At 57.3% G+C, this 19,656-nt stretch overlaps 1 protein-coding gene across 1 annotated transcript in view; it reads right to left on the reverse strand.

Moving 5' to 3' along the window:
- LOC111143224 (solute carrier family 6 member 9) overlaps positions 1 to 15,939 on the reverse strand; it is a 31,457-nt gene extending 15,518 nt beyond the window's left edge. Inside the window, exons 1-2 of the mRNA XM_022496799.1 lie at positions 15,778 to 15,939; positions 10,194 to 10,310 (exon numbers count right to left, since the gene is read on the reverse strand). Coding sequence (XP_022352507.1) covers positions 10,194 to 10,223 — 30 coding nt within the window. The 5' untranslated portion in view covers positions 10,224 to 10,310; positions 15,778 to 15,939. The remainder of the gene's footprint in view (positions 1 to 10,193; positions 10,311 to 15,777) is intronic.
- Between the last annotated feature and the right edge of the window lie 3,717 nt (positions 15,940 to 19,656).

Genomic DNA, 19,656 nt, shown 5'->3' on the forward strand with positions numbered 1-19,656 from the left:
TGGAAGAGCCCACATATATTCATTCCCGCAACCACGGAGACTTACTAACACCCCCTGTGCGCTAGGCCCCACCCCAGACACTGGGGACCCAGCAGTGAATTGAACAGACACGGCGGTGCGCTCAGAGCTTAGAATCTGGTGGCAGAGCAAGCCGGTAATGTCAGAAACAAATCCGTGATTTTTATATCACAGCCGTAAGGTGACCACAAAGCGGAAGTTCTCAGGGCACAATAATAAGGAAGGAGGCCAGGCGGGGGGCACTCAGGGTGAGGTCAGGAAAGCTTCCCTGATGAAGGGGCTTGAGGGCCAGTCTGGCTCTGGGAGAGGGTGGCTCACAGTCTGAGGGTGCCCTCGGGGACAGGTCTATACAAAATCTTGCCTAAGGCTGTCACCACCTCTGAAGGCCTTCTTGGGGACAGGCCTAGCAATTCTGCATGGTCCGGGTGGCGGGGGAGCATTTTTTCAGAGGGTGTGAGTCCGGCCGGGGGACAGTTTCTGCATTCCCAAACAAATCCCGGCCAAATAGGGCTCCTATATGTTGACCCTACAATAACAGTTTTATTCTGTCCAAGGCTTGTTTACTTAGGGGCACAATGGGAGACTGTGGCAGCTGCCCAGTACAGGGGTGGGGTCATGAAGCAGCGCTCACAGCTGTAATAGAGACAGCGAGGGGCCAGGAGTGTTTCATGGTGCAGGGCAAAGGCAGGACTCCTTGCAGACACCGAGGTCCCCAAGGCTGGAAGGCTGGGGCATCTGTCCTGCCCCCAGCTCCCCCCGACCAAGTTCAGCAGGACCTGACTGGGATTTCTGAGGTCTGCTCCTTCCCTGGCATCGAGGGAGACAGGGAGGGTGAGAGTGCTCCCCAGCCACGTGCCCCAGACGGCCCTCAGGAGCCAGCACCACTCAGTTAATGAGCCGAACGCTAAGCACTTTAGTTATGCTGACCACAATCCATGCCCTCGGGGAGGCAGGGGCCCTGGGACTGGGCCCAGGGGCGGGGAGCCAGGGATGGGGCTCTGGTGGGAGTCCCTGACCACACTAAGGGTCTGCAGGAAAGAAGGAGCTGGGGGTCAGCGATGCTCTGCAAGCCCCGTGAGAAATGCCCCGCAGACGCAGCACCCGCTCAGGCTCCCGGGCCCTGCGGCTCAGCACCATGCACGGGGCAGACTCCTGGAGCTGTGGCTGGGAGGTCACCGTGAGAGCACGGCTAGGCCTCTGACTTCTGTGCTAGAACTAGCTATGTTCAAGGGACTTGGCTGGTGAGGGCTTGGCTCTCTGCAGAGGACATAGCAAGCCCCCTTTCTCCAAGTACGCTAGAGGAAAGGATCTCCAAAATGCATGCCCCGAGGGGCTTCTGAGGGCTCCGGGCTCCTTCTCTGCTCTCCTCTGGGCACTCTCGGCCGCTGCCTTCCTCGGCAAGAGAGGCCCACAGCTGGCAAGACTTTCCTAGTATTTGCCTCGATTTTGTTCTCCTTGCGTCCTTTCCCCTAGCCCAAGCCGCTCATTTTCTTCATCTGCTGGGTAGACACCTGTGTCACTGATCAGACCTGTCCCTGCAGTGGACGTCGGCTCTCGGGCACCCACGGTAGAACCCCTTTGTGCTCACAGTTTCACCCAGACCGGCGGCCCGTCTGCCTGACCCAGCTCAGCCCTGCTGACTGGCCAGGCTCCAGGCTTCTCCTGCCCATCACCCATCTTTCACTCTCAGCCCCTCACTGCTCTCCCTTCCTCCCCTGCTCACACCTCGGTGATGAATTAAACCATAGTGCGCTGGTGCTTCCTCCCCAGGCTCCCCTGATAGGCCCCACCCTCACCTGGGACTCCATGACCATGGGCCTGATCGGTGGTCTCCAGGATAGGGACAGCCCTGCCCTGTGCCCAAGCTCCCCACGCGAAATAGAAGGCAGGCTCTGGGGCTTTCTTTCCATGGTTGAGAGCGGTAGGCTGGCTGATCGTCCTCCACAATGCCCACAATACATAGACAAACGCACGTAAGACCCTCACGTAAGACCACACATGCACAGATGCCCTTCCCCTTAGGAGCAGTCCTTGAGGCAGCAGGGTCCAGTCCCACACAAGGACTTGTCACCTCCCACCCCATGCCTGCCTGGCCAGGTGAGCCATACAGAACAATCACTTACATAAGTCCTTTACACAGCCCTGTGCCTGGCTTAGTCCCCGCTAGATCAGCTCCTGGAACGAGCGGTATTCAGCTCCGAGGGCAGAATCCAGATCTCCCCACTGTGCCTTGGGCTTGGCAGGGCAGGACCCTGGGCCAGGAGTGAGAACCCAGCATTCTAGATCCTGCTACCCCAGCGACTCTGGGCAAGTCATTTCCACTCCCTGCGACTCAGCGTCCTTAACTATGAGATCCGTTCACAGACCAGGCCACCTCAACAGATCTACTAGCCTCTGCAGTTCTGCCTTGCCTGGAATTTTCCTATTTCCGACTCTCTTCTGAATCTCCCATTAGTTCCCACTAACTTTCTAAATGATTTTTTAAATGTTATTGTTTTTCTTCTAATTATAAGAGCATTATAAGCTTATCACCAAAAAATGAGAACCCACAGCAAAGAGTGAAGAGGAAACAAAGACGCAGAGCCCCCTCCCAGAGGTAACCACCAACATGAGAGGCACCCCCTCTTTTCTCCATGCACAGACTCGGACAGAGCCCGGATTTCTACCCTGGGCTACGGCTTTCCTCTGGCTCCTGACTCCCACCCTCCCGGATCAGGGTCCACTGGATATTTTTGTGAATTGTGAGCTCCCTCCTCCTGCTCTCGGTGGACACAGAAGAATCCTGGAGCCGCCTGGCTGGGCGGGCCCCGCTGGGATCCAGCAGTCCTCTGGTTCAGAACTCCACAGCCCCAGGGTTTGCTCATGGGATGAAGTCCCATCCAAGACAAACTTTATGAAGGAGGACAGACAAGACCCCACATCCCAGACTGACCTTGAGCCAAATCCAGATCACTGGCAACTTTCTCTGAGCCCCATCAGGGAATTCAGGCAGGAACGCCATTACAGTAAATTGTGGCCGCCTTAGAAGACCTCACAACGGCCTCACACCCCTAGATTCTTGTTCCCCCAAGTTCTCTCCCCTTGGTCCAGGGGCCAGGCTGGCCCTTACGTAGCGCTGCCCTGCTATGACAGAGCCTTCCGTCCTTCATCTGGCCTCGCTGATCCAGATCCGGGAAAGAGGGACCAGAGGTGGAGGGACAGGACCATGGGAAAATCTGCCTGAGGCTCGCACAGTACCCGGGGGCTGTGAGTGCCTCTGGCCTCCAGGAGAGCTTCAGAGAAAGCTCTGGGGACCCGTTAGGAGTCTAAGCCTTCGTAGAGCAGGTGAGAGAGGCAAGGGGATACCCTGTGCTGTCTCGCCCAGAGCCCTGATTGGTGGAGAGAGACACGCCAACACTATGGACAGCAGAGAGAAGGGGCACCCCCAGGCATGCCCAGCTCTGCTCCAGGCCCTGAGGAGCAGTGGTGGGGAACACTGGGTGGGCCTGGAGAAGTCCAGCAGCCCGGCCTCACGCACAGCGGCTGTGGGCAGTCTCTACCCCAGGCAGTTGGCATTGGGGCTGGCACTCAGAGAAGTGGCTCTGGTCTGTGACTCTGGCAGTTCTGAGGTCTGAGGGCAGCTCTGCATAATGCTTCCCCAGGGCCCAACCTGCGTCTCGCTGGAAGACATTCCTTCTCTTGCCTTCTGAAGGTCAAATCAGGATGCTCTACAGGGTGGGGAGGATGGCTCTCCCTGTCCCCCTCACCCTTGCTGCCATCAGCCCCATTTTCCCCAACATCTTTGCCCAACCCCAGCTTCCAGGGAGGAGGCCACAGGGTGCCCACCTCATCCGGGCACTTGCCGTGGACACTGGTGAATGTTCTCTGGGGTCTCTCTCCTCCCAGCAGAGATCCTCATCCCCTCCTCTTCCCCCACTGTCACTGCTGAGTCCATGTACCATGTCCCCCTACCCCCTCGCTCACTCTCCCCATAGGAGTAACTGCCGTGGCACGGACAATGGGGCTGTATTGATTAGTACAATTCCTGGGCACCTCCGGCCCGTCTCCCCGGGAGCTGGGACAATGCAGCTTTGATACACAGAGCAGATTCTCAGCAGGTCCTTGGGCTGGGGGAGCCTGCAACCCCCCCACTCTCCTCCCCCAGGCCCCCACCACACAGCTAACTCTTCCTGCACTCCTTCGCACAGTTGTAACTTTCTGGGTCACTTTTGCTGGTGTCTGGCTCCCTGGCTGGCCGTGCCTGCCCCTCCCTGGCACAGACCACTCAGCCCCTCTCCCCACCCCCAGCCCAGCCTCCCACACCGCCTGGCTCCAGGAGGAGGGCGCTCAACCTTCTGGAAGGTGACTGACCTGTTCTGGGGAGGAGGGGGCCACAGGTCCACAAGCCGAGGCCATCCCAGGATGAGCCCTCAGAGCAGAGTGCTCGTATCTCTGCTGCTCATTCACACCTCTGCCAGCTCCAGGCGACACTGACGCATCCCTGCCTCTCCCACTGCTGGCTGGGCAGCGTCAATTACTTTCACCTCGTCTCCTCCCGAAGCTCTGCCTCCCCCTCCCCTGGCCCTCCCCCTCGGGCCAGTCCCCACAGCAGCCCAGCGCGGGTGCTCTGGAGCTGGAGTGAGGCGTGGGGTTGTTGTGTTTTTCCCTTGTTCCCAGCAAGTTATTGGAACAAAACACACACACACTCACAACCACAGAGTGAGGCAGAGCGAGCACTTAAGAGAGTGAATGGCCTCAGGGCCCAGATGCTTCTGATCTCCCAAGCCTGGCACTTGGTGGGCTCCTGGTAGGGTGGTTGGGTGCCATTGGGCACTAGACCTGGTGAAGGGCAGGAAGAAGTGGGGGCATAGTCCACAGGGCCCTAACAAAGCACCTTCGACTGCCTAGAGTGATACGGGCGGGTGGGCCCTGGAGCTGTTTCCCCCCTCCCCCTGCAAGAGCTGGAGACCCTCAACCAGCCAAGATGATTGAGGTCCTCACAGGAGAATGTGGCTGACCATGCAAGAAAGCTCTGGTCCCAGGAACTACCCGGTCACCGTCCTAAGAAAGATGGCACCAGCCCAGAGAGTGGTCACCACAGAGTCCAGGCAAAGGAGGACCCATGGACTAGGTAGGACTCTTAGAGATCTGTACTGCATTGTCCAGAGCCTGACATGTTGCTCTGGGAGTCTGTGCCGTGTGAGCTGGGTTCCGTCCAGCAGGTGTCCCTGTCACTGGGGCGGGATGTCACTCAGACCCATCCAGTCCCACTTCTCTGAGACCACACTCACAGGTCAGTCTCCAGCTGATGCTGACATGCCAAGACCAGCGGTCAGGAAAGCGGACAAGAGTGTTCCAATCCCCGGAAGGCGAACCTCTCTTTGGAAATGGATAGGTCGGCAGAGTGCCGGGCACATGGTACAATCTTAGCAAACACCCACCAAGTGGAAGCATGCAGTCTGATGTAAAAAACCTAGCCTTTCTGTGAGCTTGGTAAGTATGGTGACCTTGAAGGGAACAAGTCAGGATGGCTTTTTTTTTTTTTTTTTTTTTAAAGAATGGCTTTAAGCAAACAAAAAAAGGCACAAGATTTTAGAGTCAGACAGACCTGGTTTAAACCCCAGCACAGCCAGTTTCTCACCATATAGACAGGCAAATCACTTAATATGTCTGGTCTTAGCTTCCTCATCTCTGAAATAAGAATAATATCCACCCATCACCGAGTCTAGTGAGAATTAGCAGTAACGGTAAGTGAGTGCTTACTATGGACCAGACAGTGTCCTAAACACTTTATATATATATATATATATATATATATATATATATATATATATAAATTTGTTTCATCCCCCCGCCCCTTGCCTTGATGTAGACCCATCCCTTGATATTAGCCCCATATTTGGGGATAGATAGAGACCCGCCTTGGCTCAAGCAAGTGTCCCAAGAATGGTCTGAGACCCCACTGACTTCAGTGTCTCACTGGGCCAGCCTCACGCAGCCAGGTCCCCAGACACACTCCGCTGACTTCCTGCACACACAGACTACGGGCCAAGGCCCTGGCTGGGCCACTGCCTTCAGGAAGGCCCAGTCACCCATGATGCCCAAATGCTCACTTCCACCCAGGGTGGGCTCCGGCTCTGGCTGCTCTGGCCTGGGCAGGGTGCCCAGAACAGGCGGCCCTGGCTGGATGGCTTTCTCTGGCCCTGGCCATGGGGACAGGAGGCGGCAGCAGCCCAGCTGGGCCCTGGCCGTAATGAGGCCTCATTAGTGGGATCCAGCTGCTCCAGCCCCACTTTGGGAGGCCGACTCCCCCAGCCCCCACGCCTGACTTTTCTTAATAAGAGTGGGCATGCCTCCAGAGGGGCAAGGAATCTAGTTGCTTTGTTGTGCCCTGTGCCTCCACGGGGAAGGTCCTGCAGAGCTAGGACTGAGCAGGGCGAGGGCTGCAGGGAAGCCCTGTGAGCTGAGGGGAGGGCACAGGATGGAGCAGGTGTGCTCCCAGGAAGGTGGGGAGGGGAAGGAGACCAAGGGGAAGGGAGGGCAGGATCTTAGGTCCAGAGAGGAGGCCTCAGGAACATGGAGCCTTTTCCTCTGGATCTAGATATCGTCCATTTCACAGGGAGGGTGTAGTTACACGTCTCCAATCACCTGGTTGATCACCTAGGTCACTGTTCAGGCTGTCCTGGCTAAGAGAGCCCCAAATCTGGGCTAGGCCTCCTATAAGAAGGTGCACTTCTTATGCCACTGCCACTATGTGCCAATCCCTGAGCTAAGAGAGTACTACTGTGTGCCAGGCCCCGATCTAGGAAAGCACCCGCTGTACCACCCCAGACCTGTGTTTGGAAAGCACTCACTGTGGGCCGGGACCTGTGTTAGCAGAGGGCCCACGATGTGCAAAGTCTGAGCTATAAGGACACGTACGGTGCCAAGCCGGGGTGAAGAGAGCACCCCTTCCTATCAGCCCAACACCAGCGAACCCCAGCGGTGGGCTAGGTCCTGCGCCAGAGGAGAAGCCCATGTGGGCCAAATTCCGTGCCAGGTCAGGATCCATGGTATGCCCCACATGGAGCTGGGGGAGGACCCACTGTGCACCTGGCACTGACAGATGGGAGCCCAATGCATGCCGAGTCTGTCCTGGGTGAGCACCTCCCACGTGCTGGGGCTGGTGCTCGGTGAGGGCCTAGCCGAGGACAGGCTCTTCCCCTAGGAAGTGCCTAACGTCAGCCAAACCCTGTGCTTGGTAAACTCCCAGCATGTGCCAAGCCCCTATTAGCTGAGCACTGCCACATGTCAGGCTGTGGGCTGGGGGAGGACTCACTGTGTGCCAGGCCCTGTGATGGGCATCGCAAATAAGAGATGTACAAAACTGTACAAATCCTCCTGTCAAAGCCTAACCGAGAGGGTCAGGGCTGGGCAGCCCCCGGGTGCCTGTGGTGCTTGCAAAGGCTTCTGGGACGATTTAGATGCTCTGGCGCCTACCGCCCTAGCCCAGGTGACTCTGCTCCTAATCATCGCAAGGTTGCCCAATGACAAGAGCGACCAGGGTGCTCAAAGACACAGGGAGAGGCCAATGAGGCTCACCAAGGCCTCTGTTGGCCAAGATGCTGTCAGTGGGGACCAGGCACAGGAAGGGGACCAAATCAGCCAGCTGGTGACCTTGCTGGGAGGCCATGTGGTTACAGCCAATCCCAGTGGGGTTCTCCTGTCCTGGGCTCCTCTCCCCCAGCTCCCTGTCCTCTGAGCCTCAGGCAGCCCAGCCCCATGTGGGTACAGAGGCACTAGGTCTCCATGCAAGTATCACCCCACCCATCCCCCAGTGCCCCCAAGCATCCCAGCTGCTCCCAGGCTTGGAGGCACCCTGGCCAGCTGGGTTCTCGCATGGCCCTGTCCTAGGAGCTGCTGAGGCGTGAGGGAGGCAGCTGAGCTAGACTGGCAGAGACCATCTGGGCTGGGGGTGGGGGAGGGACACGTGCAGCAGGCATGTGGGCCTGGGCACATGCTGAAGAGGGCCTTGCTTCCCCGCCAGGCCCCTGCCCCATGGAGAGCAGGGCAGGAGCTCCAAGGATGACACAGGGTGTCTGCTGACACCGAAGAGAGCCTGGGGATGGGGGCAGAGGAGGGACCCATGTCCTCACACCCAAACCGGACAGAAAGGGGATGGAAGGAAGGACCCAGCGGCAGGGGTTAACTACCCTATCCCCGCATACCAGGTTACAAATGGCAAAAGAAGCCACAGGCCTGGGACCGTCCATGCAGCTTACATGCGTGGCCCTCAGTAGCCTCTCTTCTGTCCTTACGCCAGCATGGAGAGGAAGGCATGTCTGAAAGGAGTGTTCTTAGCTCTCTGCCCTTAGGGGAGCAGAGACACCTAAAAACGGGCTGACTCAGCTAGCCAGGAGGGATGGCGCCCCTCACAGCCTGTGTCCTAGAGACAGGCCCTGAATGGAGATGGCTTCAGTTTCCAAACTGGGGCCCGAGAACAGAGTAGCCCAAGGTCATCAGCAGAACTGAGAAAGAGGCAGGAATAGAATCTCTAGCAACCGCTGTGGTGGGGGATGGGGGGAGCCCAGGGGACAGATGTTATGGGCCTCAAACCAGCAGTGGCAGGCAGAAGCCAAAGGGCAGAGGGCATCCGAGCCCCAGCTATCTTTAGGCACATCCTGGGGCTGGGAACGGGCGTCCCAAGGCAGCACTCCCTTCTACAGACAGGCTGGCCAGGCAGGGCCCAAAGTCCGGGAAGCCCAGCTCAGGGCAGGGATTATGAGATGCTGTGATTCATGCTCCCTCTGTGGCCCGCATCTCAACTGCTTGCTCCCACCAGTCCTTTCAGGGTCACTCCCAAGACAGAAGAGCAGCCAGGGAATCCTCCGAGGGTTTCTTAGGTTTCATGGGGCTCAGAATCTCCATGTAGCCTGGGGCAGAGCCACACCCCACTTCCTACGGATGACGGGCCTGTGACGATTCCCAGAGTTCTCTGGGAAAGGGAGGCCATTTTGACTCCATCACGAGACTTCCTCTCCGCCCATCTGTGAGCACCCTGAGTTCAGGCTGGCTCGGGAGTACTTTCAGAAGCTTGGCTCATTCAGACGTGTTCCAACGAGGTAGGAGCCAGGCCAGAGGAGGCCTGAAGGACTGAATGCTAGACGTTCAGAACGGGGTAGAATGGAGGGTCCTTACCCTGGAGGGAAACTGCCCATTTCCGCTCCCAGGCCATTCCTCTGGACCAAGTACTCGGAGCCCCAGAAATCTCTGGTGAGAGACAGGGCCTATTTAGGGGGTGGGGGAGCTCTGCAGAGACCCTAGGCCAGTCAATCCTTCACAGAATGAGAAAAGCAATGGAAGGAATTGATGTCGGCGAGAGAGGTGCCAAGGGCAGGGTTGCGCTCCGTCACTGGCTTCCTCCCCTGACAGTAGCCCCATCTAGTTTGTCCCCAAGGCAAGATCCCAACAGAAGAAACACAACCACTGCTCTTGGGATGGGATCTGATATCTTTTTCCCGGTTCCTGCTTCCAGTGCCAACCTGCTCTGTCCATTGGCGAGTCTTCCTTCTTCAAGCCCTGACCACGCCAGGCCCTTGCCTGCTGCCTCTCGCGGGGCCTCACTACCACCGCTCCTGTGCTCCGTAGCAGTGGGCAAAGGAAAGGCCATGGCTTGGGGAAGGGGGAGAGGGGAGTTTCCTGAGGCCTCGGAAGAGGATTCAAATGAAATGTTCTCTGTTCCTTTTCAGAGTGAGAAGGAACCAGGGAAGGAGAGAAAAAACAGACGGTCTGAAGACCCCTGGGTTCGCACATACGGAATGCTCTGTGTGGCGGGCAGAGCACGGGGTGGGGGTGGGGTACTGGGGTCCAACTGTGTGACGGTCCTGGGTGTCCTCTTGTCTTGTTGCCCAGAGCACCTCTTGTAATAAGGATGGGGTGTGCGCTCCTGCCTCCTGATGTGCCGTCGTGGGCTCTGTGGCAGCATCGGCCCTGTTATGGGCTCAGAGCTGCAATACCATTGAGCCTGTTGGGTAAGGGGCTGCCTACTTGGGGCCTGGGACAGCCCTACTACTCAGGAGCCCCAGCAGTGCAGCCAGACTCAGGGCCCCAAGAAGCCCCCTCGGCCCTCCTGTTATGGCAGGCAGCCAGCAGAAGGCCTCCGGGGGGCAGTGCTCATGATCCCCTCTTCCTCCCTGCAGTCTGGTTCCTGTACTCACCAGCATCCCTTTGGCACCTTTTCCTACCATGGCAGCAGCAGGTTGGGGGCCCCTGGAGTCCTGGACCACGCTCACAGGCTCTGCTTCCAGCACCTTTCAGACCACAGACCTCAAGAGCTGTGGAGAGAGCAGAGAGCGGAGTGGGAACCTGGCCCAGGAAAGTGAGGGCAAGCCAGGTGGGGTGGTCAGAGCTCTCCAGGACAGGTAGTGCTGGGCCTGGGCTACCAGCTGGCAGGCCCTCACTCCCCTCCCAGGCTGGCCCACCGTCTGCCAGGCCCTTTCCCATCTGGTCCTTTCTGGATGACCCTCGATCAGCTCCTTCCTAACCCTTCTTCCAACCCTTCCCTTGAATCCCTTGGTCTCTAGGCTTCCTGTCCCAATGGGCAAAAGTCTATTTTTGACTCTCCAGATGCCCAATTCTATAAAAGATTAAAAAATGAACACAGGACTGGGACAGGGTCCAATTCCTTCATCGTCTGTGTGGATGGCTTCAACCTTTCTCCTGAAGGGGAGTCAGCGTGGATCAGCACGTGCTCCCCAAGCTCACCCCAGCCAGGCGGCCAGGACGCTCCTTCCTCATCCTGGTGCCACTCATCTGGGGCTCCAGAACAGCCGGGCAAGCTGGACCTGGACCACAGGCTCTGTGAACACCAAACATGCGCTGCGCGGGACCACCTCCCTGCCCTGCCTCAGGCCTTCCCCTGCCTGCAACGTCTTCCTTCCTGCTCACCTAGTAAAATTCTGCAAATCCTTTAGAACCACGCTGAAATGTTACATCTTCTCTGTAGCCTTTTCTGGCACTCTTCCCAACCAGAGTGAACAAACTACTTCCTCCTTTCTTTTTTTAGCAGGTTTCTACTGGTGTCCTTATCAACTCATACTAGACTTATTTGTTTCTGTCCCTCAACCTGAGTCTGTGCATTCCCCGCGGGTTGGGTCCTTGTTTCATTTACCTTCCACGCCTGCCCCTAGCCCAGGGTGCACAAGCAGGATGTCTTGCTCAAATGGGATTGAAGGGCAATGGGTGAGACTGAGGTATTGGAATGACGGTCCAGGCCAGCCAGAGACCTTGGAGGAAGCATCTGAGACGCAGTGTGGGCATGATGAGCGGAGGCCGCAGACAAACGGAAGGAGTGGCCACACGGCCATGGCCGTGCTGGTGTATACAGGTTTAATGTCGGACACGGATGCAATAGGGGCTCTTTTTTGAGAAGCCTCAGGAGAGGATTCAACCTTCAAGGAGCCTCAAGGAATTCTCTCATGGGAGGAAAACCTGGATTAGGTGGACAAGGATGTTCAACCTCCATAGGGCCTGGTCCCAGGAGGGACTGGACTCAGCTTCTGGGGCCTTCTCTATCCTCCCAGGGAGCAGACTCTACTCCAAAGGCTGTTCGGTGCCACTCTGCCCCACCCACAGCCACCTGTCAAGGGCCCCCTCTCTCCTATAGGCCCAGGAAGGTTTTAGAAGGCCAGAAGGGACGAGGAGGCAGCTCCTTGCCCGTGAAAAATCAGCTCTTGGATTCCTTAGGAGTTGGCCCCCGCCACTTGGTTCCTGCACAGTCTTCTCCCCAAGGTGGGTGCGGGAAGGGGTATGGTTATGGATAAGACCTATAACCATTTCCCTTTCGTCAGTCACCCAGTCTGGCCTCTCTGCCTCTCAAAGGGTCCTCCTAAAGAGGTCCCTGAACACGGCTTTGGTCTTCTGGGGGCAGTCAGGAGAAGAGGGGGTCTGTGCTCCTTTAGAAGGTCATACCCTGGTCATACCTGGTTTCCTTGTCCTCCTCACTCACTGCACCCCCTCCTTAAGCTGTAAACTCTAGATCTGACTTCCCCAAAGCTGTCCCTCTTCAGCCAACAAATGGTAATAACAGCCCATGGCATTATTGAAATACACCTTTTGGGTTAGTACTTATTATGTACCCTGATTAGGTAAATAAACTGAGGGCACTCTGCTCAGGAACTCAGGTTCCAGAGTGTTCTCACTCAGGTTATCCCTGAGCACAGACTACAAATACAGTTCTTGTGCTCAGAGTGTTTACTGGTGACCAGAAGACAGCTTGGTGGTGGCTCCAGGAGAATGAATGAGTTGGTCAGAAAGCTTTGCTGCTTCTCCCACTTCTGCCATTTCTGTTAAATGGCCCTGTCCATCCATTCAAAAAGTACCACATATGGGCCACCACTGGCAAGCAGTTAGTTTAGCATGTGATGAAGAGCTTGGGCTCTGGGACCTGGTAGGCCTTGGCTGGAATTCTGGTTCCGCCAGTTACTACATATATGACTCCGAGCAAGTTACTTAACTTCTCTAAGCCTCAGTTTTCTCTAACTGGAAGATGGGACTAGTAATACTTCCTTTGTAAGTTCTGAAGTTTCTGCTTAATTTTGGACTCTACTGCAAGTCCCCCCCTCTAGCCGATTCATTAAGCTTCCCAAAGCCCTAAAGCCCCGATTCCCCCTCATGGTTCTCCACAGCCAACAGATATGGCCTAGATTGTTTAATGGGCATTTAGGGCTGGTCACAATTCAATTAATTTATTCCACAAATATTTCAGGCTTGCTCTGGGCCAGACCTGTGCTGGGCAGCAAGAACTCATTGGTCTCTGCCCTCCTGCATCTAACAGACTAGGGGGAAAGGGAAACTCGTGACTCAGATGTAGACAATCAAAGGCTGAGGGAGAAAGATCCTTCCATGAGAGCTGGGAGCAAGGGGACATGGCGTTGTTTGAGAGTCACAGGGGGCTTTCCTGAGGAAGCGATGTTAGAGGCTCAGGGAGACTTATTCAGGCAAAGTGGCAATAGTGAGGAAGAGAACAGGAAGAGAGATTCAAACAAATTAAATATGTGCAAAGACCCTGAGGCTGTGTTCAGATCGCCAGGGAGAAAGTGGCCAAAGATGGAGGTGGACAGATAAGCAGGGTCAGGGCCTTTGGAGCCTGGATTTTGATTTTTATCTTGAGGGCAATGGTCCCAATCAAAGGCTTTAAGGCAGAGTTGCACCTGGCAGGAGCAAATGGTAGAAGGTGCATTTTGAAATCATCACCCTAGACACAGTGTGGGGAAAGGGTGAGAGGGAGTGGTTAGTGGAAGAGAAGTCAGTCTGGAAGAGGCCAGGCCACGATGACGGGGTGTGGATGAGGAAGGTGGCCATAGGGTGGGGACAGGTGCACAGATCTGAGAAAAATATAGAAGCTGACATTGGTTGAACCTGGTGATGAATTGCACAGGAGCTGAGGGACAAGCAGGGATCTCTGGTTTCTGCAGGTGCAACAGGAAAAAGCCAGGGCCAGGCCCAGGGACAGGAGTGTGGGGTGCTGCAGGTTTAGAGTGGGAGGCAGGTGAGCTGGGTGTGAGCTGCCTGGGAGCCACTCAAAGGTGGATGGTGAGAGGGCAGTCCCAGGACCCAGCTACCTTTGCTCTGTCTTTCCTTCTCCCCAGAGGGGGCTGTCTGTCAATCAGTTGTAAGGGTCCATCTGAGCCAAGCCTTGGAGTCCTCTCTGGGAATGGAAAGGTGATGGGCTCTTTCCCTGCCTTCAAGGACGTCATAGTTTAGGAGAAAGACAGAGGAGGAAACATACATTCTGTTCACTGTGATGCTGGAGCAGAGGGTCTGTGGGAGCAGGGGATGGCTTCTAGTTTTGCCTGGAGCCCAAGTTGGCTACCTGCAGCCACCTGTGGCCATGTGGGACCATTCCCAGAGGTTCTTGCCTCCATGTTAGTGCAGGCAATTCCCTCTTCCTTGAGCATCCTTGTCCCCATTACCATCTGTATAGATCCTACCCAGCTTCAAAGCCTGTCCCAGTAGCATTCTCTTCAAGAAGACTTCCTTCCTCCTCCAGCTGCAGTCACCTTTTCGCTGTACCCCCAAAGCGTGTACATCTCATGAACACGCTCATCACATGTAGTGTCGCGGCATAGTTACTTGTGCCCAGATCTCGATCCCCACGAACTGGAGAAATCTTCCAGGGAAAACGTGTGATTGTTCTGTGTCCCCAGGGCTGGGCACTGAGCGGGCACCGCCGCAGTCGCAGTGTAGGCCGACTAAGGGGGCGTTTTCTCTTCGGTCCTTGGAAACACTCGGGCATGCTCAGTGCCGCCAACCGGTTCCCTCACCCACTATTCTCCAACCTTCCGATGCTCTCTCACTTTGGAGTTCTCAGGTCCTTCTTTCCTTTTCCATTTCTCGCTCCCCACTTCCACCCCAGCCTTTATCTTCTAACAACCGCAGCATCAAGCTTGTTTCAGCAAAGAAATAGACCCAGGCTTTGTGCAGAAGCTGCCAGCGAGCCGGGGACGCGGCTCCTTTAAGAGTGACTAGCGAGGGGGCGTGGTCTGCGGAGAGCAGGCCCGAAGGGGGCGCGGCTCCTTTAAGAAGCAGCCGGCGATCTGCGAGGAGGCCGCGGGCCGGCAGGCAGGGGCGCGGTCGCTCTTGGAGCTGCGGCACCGCCCGTAGCACCCTGATTCCTCGAAGCGGGGTGCGTCCGCTTTAATCAGGGTGCGAGGTGTTGGGGGGCGGTGTTACATCAGCCGCCACGTGTGGGCCTCTCAGCTGGTGTGGAGGCGGCGGCCCCGCCCCCGGCCCCAGCGGTGGAAAAGTACCCGGGCGCCGAGGTCCCCGCCCCCTGTCCCGCCCCCAGGCCGGCTCCGGCCCCTCCCGGCCCTGCTGGCTAGCCCCCTCCCGTCCCGCCCTAGCCCCGCCGCCTTCTACCGCCCCGCGGTGGCTGCGGGGTGCGGGGCGCCGGCTGGGGGTAGGCGCCCCCGGCTGCCAGGCCCCTGCCCTCACCTGTGGCCGCCCGGGCCCGCCCCACACGCACCCGAAACGAAGGTTGGGGTAGGGAGGGCGCGGATTTTCCCTGGAGTAGCAGCCCCAAAATAACTGCACGGCCGTAGTCCCTTCCCAAAGCCGTGGCCGGGAGCCGCGGACAAAGATCCTGGGGGCGTCGGGACCCCCTGGCGCGGCTTCCCGGGACCCGCAGGCGCGCGGGAACCCAAACCGGGCCGGTGGGTGGGCGGGCAGATAGGGAGGCAGGCGGGCTGAAGGGGCCAGATAGGCAGACAGGCCTGCCAGCGGTGCGAAGAGATGGAGCGGGAGCCTGCACGCGGGGCGCAGACCCGGCCCGCCGGTTCCCCGCCGCCGCAGGCCCCCGGCTCGCAGACCCACTGGCGCCCCAGACGGACCGTGACACGCTCTGGTTCCGGCGCTGCCCGCACAGCTCCGCGCCCGCCGCCCCCGACCGAGCCGGCGTCGGCACGAAGCGCCCCCCCTTTCGGGAGCGCGCCCCCCCTCCGTTCTCGCCCGCTTTAGCTCCTTGGTGACAGCGGTGACACCCAGACGCGCGCACCTACCCCCGATCTTTGCGGCGAGACAGACATCCTCGTGCGTGCACCCACACTCTTACCCACAGACGCCCGCATGCAAGCGCGATCATACACACACACACACACACACACACACACACACACACACACACACACACTCACTCACGCCCGCTGGTCCTGGGGCTTAGCCTCGAGGAGCCACCAAACCCAGACCGACGGCAGGACAGACAGAGGCGCGGGCCGCAGCGCTCCCTTCCCCAAGCCCCCTTACCATGCTGCAGCCCCCGGCCCAGGCGTGCTGGGTCCGCACCGCGGTGCGCCCAGGTGGCTTTCTTAAAGGGAAAGTTGCATCAGCCTGCCGAGGCTCAGTGCCGCCGCGAGTCCGCCCGCCCCGCCAATACGCTCGCGGCTCCTCCAGAGCTTGTTGTGTTTTGGTTTCGGGGAGGCGGGGGCCAAGAGTTTGGTGAAAGTTTGGAGAGTGGAGAAGGCTTGGGAGACCTAGCCAAGTCCCTCCCCTCCCTGAACACAGCTCCCCTGGCCGCTGTACCCCCCCTCCCCCATTTCATCCCCACCCCGCTGGCCGACTTCTCAGGCTCCTCCTCCCAGGGAATAAAATTACAAGTCTCTCCAGCTATCAGATGATTGATCCCCATAACCCCTGGGAGTGGGCTCCACAAAGGACCCCCTTTCGCCCTTGCCTTGCTGCCCCCACCGCCCCCCCCTCCAACCCCCAGCTGGAGCTCTTGGAGGAAGCAGATGTCGTTGCCCACTTCGGACTAGCCTGGAATGAAGCCAGAAGGCCTGGGGCGCTTTGGGGGGCTGGGGCTAGAGTTGGCCCTCCAGGCCCCTGGTCTTCTGCGCCTGCGTTGCCCCCAGGGAGAAGTCAGAGCAAATTCCATTGCCTTTGGAGCGGTGCCTCTGGGGACTATGGGCACAGCTGGGTAAGGCCTGGGTCTTAATCCTCGGAACTGGAGGTCTAGGGGTAATTCTTCCTCCAGGGACGCTCCTTGGGCTCCTGGTTTGGTCAGCCCTACTTGGCTGTTTGTTGCAGGGCTGCAGACACAAATCTGGGCCCCTTAATTCCCTCCCTGGGGAGACAGACCTGGGTTCCAATACTAGATAAAGGAGACTTTGCCAAAAGGAGTTTGCTGAGCCTCAGTTTCCTCCCCGGTGAAGTGGAGAGGATGAGCTGAGATAATGTGTATCCTTGTGTATAAAACACATTGCTCCAGGCTGCCTCCCTGGGTGGCAATGCCTGGCAGTTGGTGGAAAGTTTGCTTCCCTTGTGAGAGCCACCAGTTCGTACTGGCAGTCAGAGAAATAGGTCTTGCCCCAGCCTGAGTGGGGCATCTGCCTGGCAGGGGCCCAGCCTGGGGAGATGGTATGCCCTCTGGACCCTACCTCTGTTTCTCACTGTGGTCTTGTTGTTCCCTGGGGACAGTCACCCTCCGAGAAGCTGATAGCACACACCAAAGTCACACAAGTGAGATTCCACTTGATTAATTTACGATCAGAGGCATTGAGTAAGATAATAGGTATCAGGCACAAACATTTCCTGTCCACAGGAGCTCTCTCAGGCCACACACAGCCCATTTCACAAACTCTCCCCAAGGCTGTAGGCTCAGACCTTACAACCTATTTACACTGGAGACCTGATTGGATCTGGAGAGACACTTTACCTCATCACCAGATTATTTGCATTTTTACCTTGTTCCCAAACCTAGCAGGGACAGCAGGTTAGGGAGTTCTGTTCTAGAACGAATGGCCAAGTGTCCTATGCATGTGCACGCGCGTGCACGAGTGCACCTCTGCCCGGGGAGTCAGCTGGGCCTGTGTGGGCTTACCCTGTGGATTTGAGGAGGTGGGTCTGTGTTTGCTAGAGGAGTTGTTGTGCACTGCTGCCACTTTGTGCAGTGGCGTGTGTGTGTGTGTGTGTGTGTGTGTGTGTGTGTGTGTGTGCCCCCAACTCCGGGGACTGGCAGCATCAAATTCAACAGGAGTGTCGAAGCCCTCCTTGACACTCCTGCCTAGGACTTGCATTCTGTTTCTGGTCTCACTCTCCCTCCCTCTCTGGAGGCTCTTGGAAGAGGCCCCCAGGTAGGGAGTGGGGAAAAGGAAGTGTGTGAGAGGGGGTTTCAATGGGCTCCTTGGCTCTTGGAGCAGTAGATGGAGGGTGAAGGGGCACAAGAAGGCCCCAAGCAGATCAGTGAAGTGTCTGATGATTATTATGGCCTGAGGAGACTTCCTACCTCACACTAAGGCATCCATATGAAGGGAAGCATTTCAGGAGACTCAGAACCAGACGCCCAGGAAGCCCTCAGGCTTTGAGACTGGGGGCAGGGGAGGGTGAGGTGCTCAGGGTTCAGCAACCTGAGGCCTTACTGGGAGGATAGTTAGGCATTAATTGGGAGGCGGGAGGTGAGGAGGCAGTTATCACCTTAGTCCATGGGTTGGGGGAAAAGATTTTCCCTTTCCCTAGGGTGTTTGGTGGGGAGGTTGGAGATTTGCCCATGAGGGTTTTGCTAGACAGAGATGACAGAACACAAAATATATTTGTATACGTATAGACAGATTCATGGATGTGTGCATTTTACCCACCTTGATCCAGAAAGGGCAGCCATACAGTGAGTTGAATCCTGAGGAGAAACTTGAGAAAGATTTTGGCTCCCTGAGACAGGAACGAGAGCAGCTGTGTTTTTTTTTTTTCTTCCCCAACTAAAATGAGGCCCCAAGGGAGGCAGGTCTGGGCTGAGCCCAGGTCATTCGTCCCTGGCTGGGAGCTCCTGGCCCTGGGCAGCTGGCCCACAAAGTGGGAAGGGCATGGCTAGCCTGGACCATTGTCAGGAGAGTAGGGGGATCAGGGCTAGGACAGACAAGAGGACTGGTGGGGTCTGCTGACCTGCTGACCTGCTTCTTCTCGTCTTCTTGGGGCCGGGCGAGAGGGCAGGCAGCCTGTGGCGGGGCCCCACCCATTGTGGGCTAAGGTGTGTCTCCCAAGCCTCCAGTTACAGTGCTATTTCCTGGGAGGGCTGCACCCAGCGTCGGATCCCCCAGTGCTGGCTGGCTTCCTCCTTTGTTGTCGTCAGCCTGCAGGATCAAGGCCTCTGTTGGGACACATAGAGTTGGCTTGGGCCTGTGTCTGTGGCAATAGGGATAAGACCAGACGTGGGCCGCTTCTAGAGGGCACTGATGGAGCTTGGTGGAGGGGTGCAGAGGGGGAGGGGCCCTGCTGAGTCGTTGCGGGAGGGTAGACGTTGTTTTGGGTTGCAGCCTGTTCTGACCATTGATCCCACCTTCTTGGAGTCCCAGCCTCAGGAACAGGGCAAGATTGTTGGGAGTGGCCCGCCTGGGCTCGGCTCTCATATTCTTTCTCCTTGAACTTGGAGCCCAGTGCTCAGTACCTGGCATCTTCCCTGCCCTATCCTAATGCAAGGGAGCAGATTAAATTGGTTCCCAATCCAGGAGATGTCTGTGGGGTTCCGTGTGTCTCTCAGATCATTCTGTTGAGCTGTTTCTGGGTCTGGTCCAAGGGGGCAGCATGAGCCAATCATGGGGCTCAGAGCAGGGTGTCAGGCTGGATCTTAGCAGCTCCAGGTGAAATTAGGCCTATAGACAGGAAACGTTGGCTTTGGCCCTGGCTAGGGGTGGGTGGGTGGGTAGCCCCAATGTCCAGAGCATGCAAAACCCGGATTCTGAAACACCATAGATCTCCCCAAATCCAGAATACCCAATGCCAAGGACGCCAGAGCTCCCAACACTTCAGAGAACCCAAAATCCAGAGTTCTCAATACCCAGAGCCTCAGGGGTCCAATACCCAGATGGGTTTATGCCCGGGGTACCCAACATCTAGATCATCCAACATTCCTAATACCCATTTTGAGTGCCAATGTCCCAACTCACCAGAGAACAACCTGGAGGGGATTGAGCAGTGCCCCTGCATGGCCCAGAGCCCTTCAGGGACTGGTGTAAACTGGGGAGCGACCATCACTGGAGTTGGGGCTGTGGGTGGTGCTGGAAATAGCAGTTATGCTTCCTCATTGCCCCCATCTTGGGTCCGCAGGGGCCAAGAGGGGACACAGAAGGGCTGGCTTTCTCCCAGGCCCACCCCCACCCCAGTCACAGGTCCCGTATAATCAGACATCCATGGACT

This window comes from Enhydra lutris, unplaced genomic scaffold (assembly GCF_002288905.1).
Source record: "Enhydra lutris kenyoni isolate GAN:26980312 unplaced genomic scaffold, ASM228890v2 scaffoldscaffold9, whole genome shotgun sequence".
NCBI lineage: Eukaryota > Metazoa > Chordata > Mammalia > Carnivora > Mustelidae > Enhydra > Enhydra lutris.